Genomic DNA, 17,088 nt, shown 5'->3' with positions numbered 1-17,088 from the left:
TCATCTTTCGATATGCTTATTTCCCCTTTTCTTCCCCTATAGGAAGAGCCCCTTATTTATCGTCATAGGAAAAATAAGACCAAATGTGTGTACCTGTGTGTGGACGTGTGCTTACCAAGCACTCCTTCCATGTGTGAATGTGCGTGCGTGTGCATGCCTCTATGCATGTAAGACTGTGCAGTAAACATATGTGTCCATACAGTTATTGACATGTTGGTGAACCACCCGTTGTGCTCGAAGTAAACTAACCTGCCCTCTCATTCACTTCAAGGCAAAATTTAGCTCCGCCTTCCGCGTCCTTGACTCTACCTCACACTGTTTTCCACTCTCTTTGCACTAACCCACAAACACACTCCAGACACGTAAATGCAATCAGACACCTTTCATTGCAGTGGCCCTGTTGTAGGATCACACACACACACACACACACACACACACACGCACAGCACGAGTGTGATTTTAACAGTTCAGTTTTGAGATCAGTGCAGGTACCCTAAAGCTCTCTCTCTCTTTCTCTCTCTCTCTCTTTTCTCTCGTCCTACTTTTCTCTTAATCTCGCTGCATCCACCTCATCTAATTCAATCCATATTTCACCCATTGATCCATTTTCACCCGGCACCTGACGCCACTATATATCTACTCTTCTCTCCCCCTTGCTCTGCTTCCTCCCCCTTCTCTCTTCTATCTCCCATCCTTCGATCTGCCAAATTCTGTCTCCCAGTTTTCGTATGCCCCGGCTCGCTGCTCAGCATCCAGCCGGCCTCCTCTCTGCTGGAGGCGGAGCATCAGTCCGGGGCTTGGTGCAAGGACCCGCTGCAGTCTGGAGACAGACTCTACGTCATGCCGTGGACGCCGTACAGGACGGAGGTGCTGTACGAGTACGCCTCCTGGGACGACTACAGGCAGAACAGAGTCACCACCACCTACAAGTGAGTGCACGTGCTGTTATTGAATTACCGGTCAACTAGAGGATTGTGGCGAACACAAATATATTTCAATGAGCTCTGTCATCTGAGACTTGGAGTAGAGCTTCACCTTGTGAGGAGGCGATCTGAACATAAAAATGCCATCTGCTTTGGCTTGTATTGTAGGTGGGATTGTTTCAATAGTGATAGCATGTAACAAACTATACGATTATAAGAAACACTGATATTTGAATCCTCTTTTAACTATTTCCTACTTTCAATGACCATGACTGTCTGGTTTGAGGCTTGCGTGGCAACCTGAGCCGACATCAGCGAGGTATTTGTCTGCGGAAGAATCGATTTCATTTGCTGCACTTGTTCCATGGGTTGACTCAGTACTAGGGCTGAACGATTTCAGGGAAAAATATGATCATGATTTTTCTGGAAGATACTTAGATTTCAATATAAATTCGATTGGATTTAATTTTTTATGAACGACCAAAAGCACATGAGAGATCACTGGTTTCACTACAATGCGTCTTTAGTACATTTATATAATGCTTTAACGCAAAAATTCTTATTTAGTTTTATTAGTTCTAAAATATTAATAGTATATTTAAAGCCATGTTTGGCGTCTAATAACAAAGCTTCTTCAGTATTATTTGTAATAACATTATACAGTGTTGCTAGGTTTGGATTAGATTATGGTTAATGTTCCCTCTCTGAGCGGCCAATATAATTTTTAAATTATTCACAATTTGCATAATTCACATTGAGGAATAGAGCATGTGTGGTATTTAGAATATAAAAATAAAAGCTTTCAATTGTCTTTGAATTGTATAGATTCTTCACATATTTGTACAACTCAATCATAATGTAATATATTCACAATATATATATCAAGAATCTTCCAATACACTAAGTAAACTAACTCTAGTCATTGAAGTTACATTACACCATTAAGGGCGCTGGATATCAAAGAACCTCAAACCACTTTGACAAATATTTATCCTTTCTCAAGCGGGTTGATAAGGCTCACGAATCCATCTGTTGTGAGACTTAATTTTGTCCACTTGAGGCCACTGTATTCTGTGACCGCTCATCTTGGAACAGTGTGCGTGTGTGGATCAGGCTAAAACAAAGAAGGTGCAGGTTTCTTTCACTGACTACTAGTTAATATCCTCACCTGACTAGCATGTATTGTAGTCTGACACCAGCACCGCGACGATTCTCTCTCTTGTTTCTCTCGTTCTCTCCTGCCCCAATTGGCACAGTGCATGTGCACATTTTGACCAACCACGAGCGACTGTGGAAGCAGCCGGTTACGGACTTTGACTACTTTTTCGTGTTGTCTGGGATCACAATTTCAGTCTTTTTTTCAAGAAACCGTTCAGCCATACCAGTTTTCTTCCCTCAAATCACCAAAAACCAACATCTCAAATAAAAAAATCCACGTGCACCAGGAACTAGACGCCCCACAATGTCAATTTTGTGACCTACGTTTAGACTTCACTCTTTGACTGGGTGCCTTTCTAACAGAGATGATAACTGTCAGTGACTAATCTGGAAATTTCCATAAAACAGATGAAAGGGAGCGCGATTGAAGATGGCGAAGCAGATGGGTGTTTATGTTTCCAAGAGAAACACAAACACCCATCAAGCTGAGTTGAACCACTGAATTCTAAAATTAGCCTCTAAACAGTATACTGATATTTTATATGAGTTTGTTTGGATTGTGTCTAGCAGTTTGAAAGAGCTTGACACTCCTGCTCTCAACTACCCTCCAGGTTACCGAGTCGCGTAGACGGCACGGGGTTCGTGGTCTACGACGGTGCGGTGTTTTACAACAAAGAGCGAACACGCAACCTGGTCAAGTATGATCTGCGGACCCGGATCAAGAGCGGCGAGGCAGTAGTTCCCAACGCCAACTACCATGACACCTCTCCCTACCGCTGGGGCGGGAAGTCAGACATCGATCTGGCGGTGGACGAAAACGGTCTGTGGGTCATCTACTCCACCGAAGCCAATAATGGACGCATTGTGGTCAGCCAGGTAATAAATGAGTCATGGCGGGTTTGATGACCTGTTCCGTATCACCTGCTCATTTTCTGCTCACTGCAGGTGAACCCATACACCCTACGCTACGAGGGTACGTGGGCGACAGGCTTTGACAAAAGAGGGGCGAGCAATGCCTTCATGGCCTGTGGGGTGCTTTACGCCGTGCGATCCGTCTTCCAGGATGACGAAGGTCAAGCCGAGGGTCGGGTCGGTAGTGACATGGTTGTTTATGCGTATGACACTAGTCGTGGTCAAGAGCTTCCAGTCCAAATACCGTTCCCGAACCCGTACCAGTACATCTCCTCCATCGACTACAACCCTCGAGACAACCAGCTGTATGTGTGGAATAACTACTACGTGCTGAGATACCCGCTGCAGTTCACGCCACCTCCCCCCACGAAAGGTTTGTTATGCTTCCAGTCGTAGATAGACTTGTTTTGTGTTATGAGATAAACTCGATGTTTAGCGCGTGTTCTTGATGATTCCTAACACGGAAGCTCAGAGTAGACAGCAGGACAAAATCATTTTTTTCCACCACAATTTTTACTATTTCTTGGCATTTTCAGGTTATTTTACGATACCTGGCACACTAGTTCTTAATATTATCGTGTTATTTCGTGATACTGATCACGCTATTTCATGATGTTGGGTGCGTTCGAGCACCACCTGGAGTGCTTTCGGAACCAGACCGCCGTAGTGGGGGCGGTGCCAAAGTGATGACATTGAGAATGGACACTCTGCACACTCTTCTGTGGCGCTGGTTCTCTCTCCTAACTTCTGAATAAGCTCAGCAGGAAGCTGTCTCAACAGGAACATTCTAAGATATTAGTGTATTGGAACGTCTTCTCTCTTTCTTCCCTATAGGGCCCCTCTCCTCTCTGATGACCACAGTTCGCTCCTACACTGCCACTGTGGCGCTGACCCCAGTACGTCCGTCAGCCTCTCATCCAATAGGCGTCATCAACCGAGGACCTTTTGACCAGAGGCCAATAACAGCCATGGTGCCACTGACCCCGCGCCCTCCTCTTCGCGTCCCACTGGCCCCTGGTGGACCTGGTCAAGTAGGTGGATGTGAAGGACGGGTGGCGCGCGGAGTCCAGTGGCCACCCACTCTGAAAGGAGAGACGGTGGAGAGGCCCTGCCCCAAAGGGTCACTTGGTAAGTGTGGCACAGGGATATAGGAGAGTGTGTTGAATTCAGATCCCCTTCCCTGTAACAGAGTCCACTGACCTCTCTTTGAACTGGATATCAAATATGAGAGCCAAGATGAAAGAGAAGTTACGCTGCACAGCGATGTGGCTCACGCTGTGCAGCTGTCCGCTTCAGCTCTGGCTCTGACGGCATGCTGCTGTGCAGATTAAACAGATAAACGGGATCCGAGCAAAGGAGCCAGAGAATTTTCACTGATGGTGTTTGTCTCCCTGCAGCCTTTTATTTACATATTATTCACTAAACTAGCATGTTGCTTCCTGGTCGGTGACACCATCCTGTTTGGCTTTCAATCACTGACTATCAGACTGACACCAAGTCAAGACCATGACTTGAAGAGACCAAGACCATCGATCCACCCATCCACCCATCTGTCAACCCATCCATCCATCCATCCATCCATCCATCCATCCATCCATCCATCCATCTGTCCACCCATCCATCCATCCATCCACCCATCCATCCATCCATCATCCATCCATCTGTCCACCCATCCATCCATCCATCCATCCATCCACCCATCCATCCATCCATCCATCCATCCATCTGTCCACCCATCCATCCATCCATCCATCCACCCATCCACCCATCCATCCATCCATCCACCCATCTGTCCACCCATCCATCCATCCATCTGTCCACCCATCCATCCATCCATCCACCCACCCATCCATCCACTCATCCATCCATCTGTCCACCCATCCATCCATCCACAAATCCATCCATCCACCCATCCATCCATCTGTCCCCCCATCCATCCATCTGTCCACCCATCCATCCACCCGTCCATCCACCCATCCATCCACCCATCCATCCATCCATCCACCCATCCATCCATCTGTCCACCCATCCATCCATCCATCCATCTGTCCACCCATCCATCCATCCACCCATCCATCCATCTGTCCACCCATCCATCCATCTGTCCACCCATCCATCCATCCATCCTAAACTTTCAACACTCATTTCTGAAAGTTAGTTTTACTTTGTTGATCCCAAATTGGGCAATTTTTGTTTTATTCTGAAAGATAAGTTTATCCCCCCGTACTTCCTCCCTCGGTCACGCTGCTGCAAACTGTGGTGAGTGCAACATTTGATCAAAAATTGCCCGCCGATGTGTCCTGTGCCTGAACCCTGACAGACACAACTGCTACGCCTCCGTCTCTCCAGTAGCCAGGCAACTACATACAACTACAGGCAAAACGTACACCTACACTTAAACCACTGGCCGTGATCTTCATGGAATTGTATGAAATTCAATTTAAAATCGCTAAATAAAGGAAAAGGTTATTATTTTCAACAACCTATTAGACAGTCACTGATGACTTTGTTATGCTTCATGACTTTTGTTAGACCACTGATCTGTCTGGGACAGATGTGGAAGTGTGGCCCACAGCTGTTGAGACTGTTCATATTCTAAATATAATTCCGCTGTTTTGAGGCCAATTTTTTCCTTTATTTCCTCCCCATTTTATGTGTTTATCGAGTAATCTATTCATTATTTTTTCAATTAGTCGACTAACCTTTGTTGGACCTATTGTGAATATCTGTTCAACCTAAAGTTGCTTAAATCATCTCACTGTGATAATCCGACACCATATATTACTAAACAAGTATATTAAAATAATGACACATAATCCAGGAACATGTATTAACCCTGTGAAGCATGAAGCATAAAACAGTTGACAGACAGCTCCAGTCCTTTAAAACGGAGGTCTTTTGTGTATCCCATAAAAAAAATAAAAAATAAAAAAACAGTCTGCTATTGAGCCCCCACACAGGCACCGTCCAGTTTAGGGAGGAGCCAACGAAATGTTGCCTCCCAGGAAGTGAAGCCAAGTTTTGACAGGAAGAACGAGCTATGAAATCAATCTCATTCAACAACAACGTCAACTGTGTTTCTGTGATAAACCACAAGTCCATCCGTCAGTCAGGGCCTTTTTTCCTCTGTTTGATGTTCTTCGCCTGTCTGTGCAGGTATCGCCTCCTATCAGTGCGTGTTGTCCCCGGTGGGCTGGAGCTCCAGAGGGCCTGACCTTTCCAACTGCACTTCTCCCTGGGTCAGCCAAATCGCACAGAAGGTTAGTCCCACACTGATGCGCCGCCACACACTGCGCAGAAGCCCCACAGCCAGTCACCACAGCTCTGTTTGGAAATGTCAAAATATTTGACCTTATAAACGCCTCCTCAAAACAGATAAAAAGTGGGGAGAATGCAGCTAACATCGCCGGGGAGCTAGTCAACCTGACGCGTGGGCGGATCTACGCCGGTGATGTCAGCATGTCTGTCACGCTAATCGAGCAGCTCCTGGACATCCTGGACTCTCAGCTGCAGGCCCTGCGACCGGTCAATAAGGAGTCTGCGCCTCGCAACTACAACAAGGTGAGCAGCCTTCAGTGCAGACATGTACCTGACCTTTTGCTGAGGGGAAGTGAAATGCCAGAGACCATAACAGTATTTTCCTGTTTGAATCCCAGCTGCAGAAGAGGGAGCGCACATGCAGAGCTTATGTTCAGGTAGGTGACGTTCAGATTTGGAGTTTGAGCCTGAGAAGTTCTGGCTTTCTTCATGTTGTACTTAGAGTACAGTTTCAAAAAGAATGATTCATCATCGTCTCTCCATCTGGTCTGTATCTGTTTTAAACTTATGTTTGAGTGACGTGGCTGCGTTGAGAATCAAAGGTCTTTCTTTCACCATATTCCGTCTAACTGAATCACTGGTTAGTTTTTTGTATGTATTCAGTTTGATTTTGGCCCTGCGCTTCCTTGAAAGAGCCAGGGATGGAATGGCAAAGCTCTAGTAGGCCATGGTATCTATCATATGATTTGGTTTGACAACATGTATTTTCCTGATGTTCATGAAACACTCACACAGGTTAAATAAGCGTAAATTAGTTCATAGTAGCATCAGGAAAGTACATGTTGCGCACAGGCGAGTGCAGAAGACAAGTCACTTGTCGTGGAATAAAACCCTCATTTCTGGCCGATAAGCGAGAGCCATCATCCAGACAGTTTATCATGAAATAATGTGATACTAACATGGAATAACAGGATGAGTATCATGAAATAACATTATACTGTCATGAAGTAATGCATTACTAACATAAAACAACATGTATGAAATAACAGGAAATGTATCATGCAATGACATGACAGTATCATGACATGACAGTATCATGAAATGACGGTATACTAACATTAAATAAGGTGATGCTAACATAAAACAATGTGATACCACCATGAAATAACAGGATGAGTATCATGAAATACGGTTATACTATCATGAAGTAATGCGATACTACCATGAAATAACAGGAAATGTATTATGTAATACGGTGATACTATCATGAAATGTCATTATACTAACATGAAATAACGTTCTACTAACACAAAACAATGTGATACTACCATGAAATAACAGGAAATATATCATGAAATACCCTGTTACTGTCATGATATGATGGTATACTAACATTAAAAATGGTGATACTAACATGAAACAATGTGATAGCACCATGAAATAACAGGATGAGTATCATGAAATAACGTAATACTATCATGAAGTAATGCGATACTGCCATGAAATAACAGGAAATGTATCAAGTAATACCCTGATTCTATCATGAAATGACGTTACAATAACATTAAATACTGTGATACTAACATGAAATAACAGGAAATATATCATTTAATACCCTGATTCTATCATGAAATGACATTATAATAACATTAAATAACGTTCTACTAACATAAAACAATGTGATACTACCATGAAATAACAGGATAATTATCATGAAAGAACATACTGTCATGGAATGATGTTATACTAACAGTAAATAACATACTACTGACATAAAACAAACACCTGATACTACTATGAAGTAACGGGATAAATACTATCATGAAATAATGTGATACTGATTGAAAAAAAAAAAAATTACAGAGCTGGGAGCTCTGAGCTTCTGTAGTGGAGAGCGGTTATTTCTATGTGTGATTATGCTATAAATTCCATAAAAAAAAAAAAAGTATATAAGTTTAGCAAACATGTCAAAAGTTAAATCAATCGACACTGCAGTTTCATAGTTTGATGACCTCATGAAGTAATAAACGTGTCCCGCACGCCTCCTCCCTTCCCCAGGCTGTGGTCCAAACCGTTGATAACCTGCTGGGTCCAGAGGCTCTGGTCTCCTGGGCCGACATGAGCAGCGTTGACCAGTCACGTGCCGCGTCCCTGCTGTTAGATGCAGTCGAAAAAGGGGCTTTTCTACTGGCCAACAATCTCTACGAGGGTCGCTTCAGCGACAGAACGCCTAACGTCGGTATGTAATGCCTTTCTCCCCTGGTGTCTTCAGAGTGGTGAACTCCGGTCACCTTTTCCTCTTTGTGCCTACAGACGTGGAGGTTTACGTGCTGAACACTGAAGCAGACATACAAGACATCAAGTTCCCTCACTCCTACGACAGCGACAGCATCCTTCAGATCTCAGCCGCGGCTCTGCAGCAGTACAGCAACAATGGTCTGAGATGCTCTTGAGAAACTGTCACTTGTGTTCCTTTGTCTGTGCAGTTTCAGGAACAAATCTGAATTGCACTTGATATATGTCAGCATGAAGATATATCCGACAAGACGTTTTCATTGTGACGGTCTGTAACTCTGTTATTGAAAATATGGTGGCTCTGTTATCATGATTTCCCCTGCAGGACAAGTGAAGCTGGTCCTGTCCCTTTACAAGAACCTGGGCTCCTTCCTGAGCACCCAAAACTCCCCGCTGCGACTGGTGCTTGGGGTCAGCCAGGGGTCAGACGTCCGGCGAAGGAGCCTCGTGGTCAACTCCCACGTCATCTCCGCGTCTGTCCACCGAGGCTCCAACCGTGTGTATCTCTCCGACCCGGTGGTCTTCACTCTCCGACACCTGCAGGTTTGACAGTCAAGCTCCTCTGACCACCCGCCGCACCAGCATCACCACCTTTCTCTTGTGTGTGTGTGTGACAGCTGGAGAACCATTTTGGACCCAATTGCTCGTTCTGGAACACGTCAAAAGTGTCTGGCGGTGGCAGGTGGTCGACGCAGGGCTGTCGTCTCTTAGACACCAACAACACACACACGACCTGCGCCTGCAACCATCTGTCCAGCTACGCAGTGCTCATGACTTATGAACAACCAGCTGTAAGTGTCTCGTGGAACGGTCTGAGATGACCGTGAACGCGTCTCACGATCCCTTGCACGTAGTAGTGACATGTTGCCACCCTTCAAAACAACATCACAATCCTTCTGAAGAACACGATATACTTTGAATAAGTTGTGAGTCAGAACCCGGAGCAGGAACTTCACAATTAAAACTTCAGAGTGCCGCGTCAAGACTAATCAGAGAGTCTGGACCTGGAGAGTTTCCCACCTGCTGTGTCTCGGATATGAATGTACAACTAATCGCCTTCTAATGATATTTGAATTGTAAATCCGATAGATGGAAGGCAGACACTGCGGAAAGCAGAAGTGCCTTTGCCTGTGTGCCTTCACTGGTGAGGGCAGATACTGAGCTAAACTATGTTTGCGTTTCTTCTCTTGCGCAGTCCGGGGCTGGAGTGGAAGAGCTGTTGGTGTACGTCATATCGTGGGTCGGCATCGCTGTGGCGCTGGTGTGTTTGGCAGCCTGTCTCACCACCCTGTGCTGCCAGGGGGCGCCCTGGCACACAGACCACAGCACCATCCACTGCAACCTGTGGGCAAATTTGATCCTGACCGAGCTGCTCTTCCTGGTTGGAGCCAACAAGACTCAGTACACGGTGCGCTGATGTCCGCAGAGCACATTGGATCCTCACTCTTTTGGTCGAAGACACACTTTAAGTTTGCACCCACATTTGTTTAAATTCACTCATATTTCACTGTCTTTTCTTAATATACTTTTTTTTTTTTTGGAAGTAGAATTATTTTCTCAAATATTAAAGTTTATACACGTGATATTTACTGAATCGATTGGAAGTAAATATTTTTCCAAGCAGTTTTTTTTTTTAATTCCCCTCATTTTTTGTTTGTTTTCTCCCCTCTTCACAGGTGGTTTGCTCCATCGTAGCTGGGCTGCTCCACTTCTCCCTGCTGTCTGTGTTTTCCTGGTTGTGCCTGGAGGGGGTGGAACTTTATCTGCTGCAGCGAGAGGTGTTTGAGGGACGCAACTCCAGGAGGAAATACTTCTACTTGTGTGGATACTCCGTCCCCAGCCTGGTGGTGGCGGTCTCGGCTGCCATTGACTTCAGAGGCTACGGCTCCACAACAGCGTATGTCAGTCACGATCACAATGAAAATAATGTCAAAAAACAAACAGATGATAAAAAAGCGTCACATGAACAGGAGCATTGTGGGTATGGTTTTTGACAATACTGGTTCCACCGCCTGACTGAGCGTTTGTTACCATCCCACTCGTGATGCCAGTTGTCACAGAGTGGGCATTTACCGTCAGTGATGTCACTTCCAAAGCTCATTTTTCTAGCAGGGCTACTGTCTAAACTTCACTGGACGCAGTGAACCGAAGCCCTTTTTGTGGTAATATTCAGGGCAAAACTTTAAAGATAAGTAGCTAGTGGCTGGGCGGAGGTGTGCACTGTCACAGTGCCTTTCTTTGTTTTCATCTGTTCCTTCCTTGGCAGGTGTTGGCTCCGAGCAGACAACTATTTCATCTGGAGCTTCCTGGGTCCCGCGTCAGTCATCATCACGGTAACTTTCTCAAACTCCTGTTTGAGTCGTGATTCTGGAAGAAACCGTTCTGATGCCTTTTGTTTTCCCTCTCAGTTGAATTTGGTGATCTTGGTGATGACCTTACACAAGATGCACAGCACCGCCGCCCTCAAGCCAGACTCCAGTCGCCATGACAACTTGAGGTTTATCGATTTTGTAACATTTCTTTAGGAATATTTAAGGGAAAACACATCGCCTGTGACCTTAAATGCCCCGGGCCGACCCGCAGAGCGACTGTAGCTTCACTCAGTTGCAAACTGTTCTCAGCCAGATCAATGGCTTCATGAGGCAGCTGATATCAGGATTTTATCTGCAGAGGACGCATCACAGTCTGCTTGAGTAATGGCCGCCGAGTTTATCTCTCTATTCTCTTGCTATCTTTTTTTGTTGATGACTTCACTGCACTTTGCATGCACCAGTCCATTTTCACAGAAGCCTGTTTTGCTTCTGATGTACTACGTGTACTTCAAGTCGGACCATGCTTCAAATTGAAGAAGAGAAAGTGATGAGCTTTATTGTCCAAACGCTAAAGCAATATTGTGTGTGTTTTGCGGCTGTGCCTCCTCTCACAGCTGCTAACATGCTGTTTCTCCCTCTGCTCCCAGAGCCTGGGCGGTGGGCTCCCTGACGCTGCTCTTCTTGCAGAGCGTCAACTGGTCGTCCGGCCTGATGTTCCTGTCAGCGCCGTCGCTCCTCCTCGCGTACCTCTTCGCCTCCCTGAACACAGCGCAGGCTCTGCTCATCACCATCCTGCACTGCACCCTTGCCCGCAAGGTCGGTCTCTGCATATGTCGCTGTCAGAGGTAAAAAAAACTAAAATAAAATGCGGGTCCATGTGTGCAGGGTCAGAAGGACTATGGTCGATGTCTGCGTCTCTCCCAGTGCTGCGTCTCCTCCACCACCAGCTCTCCTGACTCCGTGAAAGGCGCCGCTCTCCGCTCCAACAGCCGCTACACCAGCAGCCAGAACCGCAGGGCGACAGCCAACAGACAGGTTCCTTTCTCTGCATTTCTACTTCTCTCAGTTCCCCTTCTTCACTCTCAGCCACTTCTCTGCTCCAGAGTCGAATCCGCCGGATGTGGAACGACACCGTTCGGAGGCAAACCGAGTCTTCGTTCATCGCTGCTGATGTCAACAACACTCCGACTCTGAACCGAGGTCGCAATCATTTTAGAATTCATCGTCTTCATATGGATGTTTTTCCATGGTTTCATGTTTCCACTTTGACCTCCACAGCTGCTTTGGGGAACCATTTTCTCACCAACCCAGTGTTGCAGACACATGCGGGAGCGTCTCCGTACGACACCATGCTTGCTCAAGGGTACAATCAGCCCTTCACTGCTTCAGGTAGGTCTCCTTTCTAAACCTTTGTCTCTGACCCTTGCACTTCTTTGAATCTCCGCATTGATACCGGGTGTTGAAATCTTTGACCTTCTAGTTCAGTGCAGCACTTTTGTTTTGAAAATGTCATCCATATTTTGAGTCCCAAAAGGGAAAGAGTGTGTCGGTGTGGGATTATAACAGCATTGGCCCTCGGTTTTGAACAATTCATTTGGTTGTTCCTAAAGCTAAATATGCTGACCAACTTTAATATGATATCCCATGATATATCCTGCATTATGTAACTTTCTTTGTGAGAAGCAAAACAGACTGTGGACTGTGGAAAATGCATGTGATGCAACAAATCATTGTAGTGATGTCCGAGCTTACGCGGTGGAACTATCTTCCTCAGTCCATGCTCTGGATCTCTGCCTCTCTCTCATGGGTGAGCGTTGTCACACGCTGAAGTGACTCGCGTGTCTTGTCAGGAGAACTCAAGTGATGTCCAACCGGGTGGACACAGTACATGCTGGAGGGATTATCTCTCTAGGAATGCATCCCCGAGAAGAGACGCTGGAAGTGTGTGGGCATGTGCATGAGATGAAAGAGTGTAAACAATGTGTTCTGTTTCATGTTTGTTTCGTCTACTATCTTTCAATTTTAATATTAATAGGATGGTTTTAACACTTTCACGGTGGAGTGGATTTATGTTGTACTTGTGTTTTGTTTTTTTTTGTCTTTTTAAATGTTTTTTTTTTTTTAACTTTTCCCTCTCTGTCTCTGTCTTCACATGGACCAGTCGGAACCTTCAGAAACAAGCAGAGTACGAGCTCTTCTTCACTGTGCTCACTCAATTCATGTAGCTCCTCAGACCATGACCACACGTACACACTGACAACCGGGCGACACATTTCATGAGCCAGTGTGTCTGACCAGTCCACAACCACGACCGATCGCTCGACCCGAAAACATCATTTGACCCTATTTAGTCTCACAGTTTGCTAAGAGTCATCATTCGTCATTTCTGGGGCGGAGACTTTAAAGGCTTCATTTCAGTTCATTGATCACAGAAAAGCAAATAACACAGATTATTCGTGGAAAAACTTGCTTTCGCAGGGGGCATTTTTCATTTACACCAATTACAGGTGCACCACTTTATGCAATGTGATGTCATAAACAAAACATCTATGATGAAGGAGACTAAATGAGCTTGTGCTGACCGGTGGAAATCCAGGATAGAAGCAGTTGGCAATTCCTCCTTGGTGTTCACGTTTGTACAGATCCAACCAACCTCAGTTTGATCAATCAAATGTTGAAATCTGGTTTAATATAGTTAATTTAATAATCATAAAGCCTCAAATTATTATGTGTTTTCATTGAGCTGGATGCCACAATAATGTCCTTTCATCTGCAGATGAAATCTAAATGATCTGCTCCATTCTCTTTCTTATTGAGATAGATTACTTTGGTCTGTGTGGAGAGTAAATCTGACTCCCAGCACAGGACCAGCAAACGCTGCTCCATCTTTCACTCATACATTCATCCATGTAAACATCCAGCTTACGTGCCTGTGTCTGTTTTTAAATAGAAATTCTGGTCTTCTGTCCACAGAGGTTGGAGTGTCCCAAAGCCAGGAATCCTGTGGGCTGGACAGTGTTTGTCTCAACGGAGGCTACACCCCCAACACCTTCACCCTGCACGGTCTGGGGTCCACACCGGGGTCCCGAGCTGGAGTCGTTGGCAGCACAGATCTTCTGAGAGAGGGAGGAGTGGGGATGGGAGGCGATGATATCTCCCCAGGTCTCCTCACTCCTCACAGCGCCTCCGAATTGAGCAGCGGAGCTGGAATGCGTCGCAACCTCAGTGATGCTGCAGCGCTGGAGAAGATGATCATCTCAGAGCTGGTGCAGAGTAACTTGAGGCCCTCGGTGGACATGCCGGTGCCTCCGGAGCGCTACGGGAGCCTGGCGAGGCCACACCATCCTGACAGGGCCGCCCTCGCACACACTGCTACGCTGACTCGACAAGCCCAGCAGTCACAAGAGGTGTGGGCTGCCACCATGCAGCCCACCACACGGCCCAACCCTCAGGAGCCGTGGGCACATATGAGGCACCACACACAAGACACTGAAGCACATTCCATGGCGCACGGACAAGACCATGCCACGACGCCGCAGCTGCAGGACGGGTGGCCACGCACACGTGCTCCTGGAGATCCTGACTCGTGTGACTTTCTCAGAGATGGCGACAGGTTGCAACTGCAAGGCACTCTGGGTCGTCGAGGGCTACAGGACAGACAGCAGTCCCGGCCCCCTGATGTTCAGGCTCGCCCCTACTCAACTCTCAGCCGGACCCCTGGTACTCTGTCCCGCCACCGCAGCACAGCCGAGTCCAGCTGCGGCACAGAAAGGGACCGGGAGAGAGATCGGGATCGTTACCGAGACAGACCTCTCCCTCCTCCTCCTCCACCGCCACCTCAGGAGGCAGAGCCACTTTACAAAGCTCTAGAGGAGCCGCTGCTGATGAAGCAGAGGGAGCCTCCGGGGGTGGAGACGTGGAGAGGAGGCCACGAAAGGGAGAAGGATGAGACCTACCTTCTAAAAAGGGATGGGATGATAGACGATTGGAGGACGGCTGCCGACAGGAGTCGAGACGAGTGTTTCGCCTCCCAAAAGAGAAACGGAGAGACGGATGACTGGAGGGGCGGAATGGAAAGAGTGAGGGATGAACCCTTGCTGCTGGAGAAGAGGGATGGGAGGCTGGATGTGTGGCGAGGAGGCCCAGAGACCGAGCAACAAGAGACCTTTATTACGCAAAAAAAAGATTTTGGGATTGATGGATGGAGGTCCGGATCTGGAAGAGAGAAGGAGGAATCCCTGTTTTTGAAGGACAGAGATGGTTGGAGAGCGGGAATAGAGCGTGAGAACGAGAAGCAGAAAGATCGAGCGCTGGATGTCTGGAGAGGAGGGAGGGATATTGACAGGGAGGAATCCTTCCTGTTCGAGAGCAGCGAAGCGGGTCATGACGGGAGGAAAAGAGGGAAAGAAAGGGGGTCTTTGCCGTTTCATGCTGAACGGGATGATTCTGACGGCTTTACTCTTCCCCTGACTCCCGACCTTGACCTCGACCATGACACCTCACCGATCTACACCCGAGATTCAAACCCTTCACCCCTCTATCCCGGAGACTGTCACTCTCCACCTCTCAGTATCTTCCCGCGAAGCTCTCCGCCGATGAATGTCTTTGCACCCCGCGACACAAACTCACCCCCCAACAACCTTTACTCCCGCCACTCCCCGCAAGTGTACAGCCGCAGCAGCTCACCACCGCGGTTCTACACCCGCACCTCACCCCCGACGCTCTCTTACCCAGACAGTAGCCCAGACGGTCAAGACGGCATCAGCCCCACTGGTCAGTCTCAGCAGTCCGCTTTGGAGCTGCCGTACAGCCTGGGACGCCCTCCTTTGGGCCCGCGGCCGAATCATCTGCAGACCTTCTACCAGCCGCCGGCAATGGCCTCCAATGGAGACACAGCCTACACGCCAGAACCTACCTCCGATGGCGACGATGGACAGATGCAGCGGGTGACGAGCCTGTGACTAGGGCGGTGGTGATTGGGGTATAGACACCAGGCAGGGGGGGCGTAAGACAGTGTTAGAAACAGCGATGAAGCCTCTGATGGAAGTGCGGTGTTTATAAAAAAGATAACCCATTCAAAAGGATGGAGAGCTCTCCTCCTGGCCTCTATCTCCTGATCACCACGAGACGATCCCCCTCTCATGTTTTGTTACTTCTGGATGACTGATCCAAACTGGACTCCTCCTGGTCTCTTCTCCCTCCCTGGTCCCCGTTGTGTGCTCCTGCTTCCTCTGTGCACATCCTTCTAAGCCCATCCCCTTAGTTTCTCTCAGTTCATCGGTTGGGTACCGGCCTCCTCGTAGCAAGCAAGCAGTGTGTCAAATAAGCACTTGTGTGTTGCCAAAAAAATCCTTTCCAAGAACATGTGCATGACTTTCTAGTGGCTTAGCAAGGCTACAAACCATAGGGGGAAAGTGCAAAAGTGTGTTGTGTGTATGGGAATAGCTTGATGAGCATGAGTGTGTGTGTCTGAAAGATAATGTATATACATCATTCTTGTATTATTAATGTATCACAGTGGAACATTTGATCAATATCAATGGGGGCTTTGAGACTTTACCCCGTCCTCCTGATTTTAAATCTTTCTCCAAGACCAAAACTTCTGCTGTCCCCAAACCTACCACAAACTCTTGGTGACGGAACAAGTTGCTACAGGGTTTGCTATGGCATCTGAACTTTTGACTCCAGAACTGATCGTGTAAAACCTCAGAACTTTTCTGCAACCCCCTGAAACCTTTGTACATATCGACCCCAAGTGTTCTGATTGTCTTGTATTGCTATTGAAGTTACAGTTAACATGTGAAATAAAAGTTTCTCTGTGTGTTTTGGGGTGTGAATGAACAATGTTACAAGTGGGTTTCCTCGACAGAGGAGCAATTGAAAGAATTATGTCTAAATAACTTAAGGTACTTGATGTTTTTCAGTGTTGGATGGATGGAGCAAGAAATTAACAGAGAGTTGAGTCAGAAGACAGAAGTTTTTTTTTCTCCTTTCAACATGCTTTCATGTACTCTCCCTAGGTCATGAGTTTTCTCCGCGGGGTGTCAATGAGCTCCCTTTCAACCAGGACAGGCTTCCAGTTGAACTGCTTCCTCTCCTTGAAGAGAAGCGAGCTGACATGGCTCTGGCATCCCCTTCTTGTTTCAGGCTGATCCAAGTGGGAGGAGACCCAAAGACACCTCTTGCTGAAGGAGAAAGTGGTCGACTTCAACTGCTGGTGGTGGCCCAAA

General features: G+C 46.9%; 1 protein-coding gene across 4 annotated transcripts in view; it reads left to right on the top strand.

Annotated features, from left to right (window-relative positions):
- LOC128753461 (adhesion G protein-coupled receptor L1-like) overlaps positions 1–16,679 on the top strand; it is a 35,619-nt gene extending 18,940 nt beyond the window's left edge. For 3 of the 4 annotated variants that reach the window (XM_053855188.1, XM_053855186.1, XM_053855187.1), the window contains 21 exons: positions 722–929; positions 2,693–2,957; positions 3,027–3,366; positions 3,828–4,121; positions 6,150–6,253; positions 6,369–6,554; positions 6,650–6,688; positions 8,310–8,490; positions 8,565–8,687; positions 8,872–9,089; positions 9,164–9,337; positions 9,742–9,954; positions 10,223–10,443; positions 10,813–10,879; positions 10,955–11,043; positions 11,506–11,674; positions 11,744–11,893; positions 11,962–12,058; positions 12,137–12,247; positions 13,020–13,043; positions 13,832–16,679. In XM_053855188.1, the coding sequence (XP_053711163.1) occupies positions 722–929; positions 2,693–2,957; positions 3,027–3,366; positions 3,828–4,121; positions 6,150–6,253; positions 6,369–6,554; positions 6,650–6,688; positions 8,310–8,490; positions 8,565–8,687; positions 8,872–9,089; positions 9,164–9,337; positions 9,742–9,954; positions 10,223–10,443; positions 10,813–10,879; positions 10,955–11,043; positions 11,506–11,674; positions 11,744–11,893; positions 11,962–12,058; positions 12,137–12,247; positions 13,020–13,043; positions 13,832–15,819 (5,261 nt within the window). In that variant the 3' untranslated portion in view covers positions 15,820–16,679. The remainder of the gene's footprint in view (positions 1–721; positions 930–2,692; positions 2,958–3,026; positions 3,367–3,827; positions 4,122–6,149; positions 6,254–6,368; positions 6,555–6,649; positions 6,689–8,309; positions 8,491–8,564; positions 8,688–8,871; positions 9,090–9,163; positions 9,338–9,741; positions 9,955–10,222; positions 10,444–10,812; positions 10,880–10,954; positions 11,044–11,505; positions 11,675–11,743; positions 11,894–11,961; positions 12,059–12,136; positions 12,248–13,019; positions 13,044–13,831) is intronic. The other variant, XM_053855189.1, reaches the window with a different exon arrangement.
- Positions 16,680–17,088: the final 409 nt, after the last annotated feature.

The sequence above is a fragment of the Synchiropus splendidus genome, chromosome 2, assembly GCF_027744825.2.
Source record: "Synchiropus splendidus isolate RoL2022-P1 chromosome 2, RoL_Sspl_1.0, whole genome shotgun sequence".
Taxonomy (NCBI): Eukaryota; Metazoa; Chordata; class Actinopteri; order Syngnathiformes; family Callionymidae; genus Synchiropus; species Synchiropus splendidus.
Note: the sequence above shows the minus strand (reverse complement) of the source record. Positions and strands in the feature narration are given on the sequence as shown.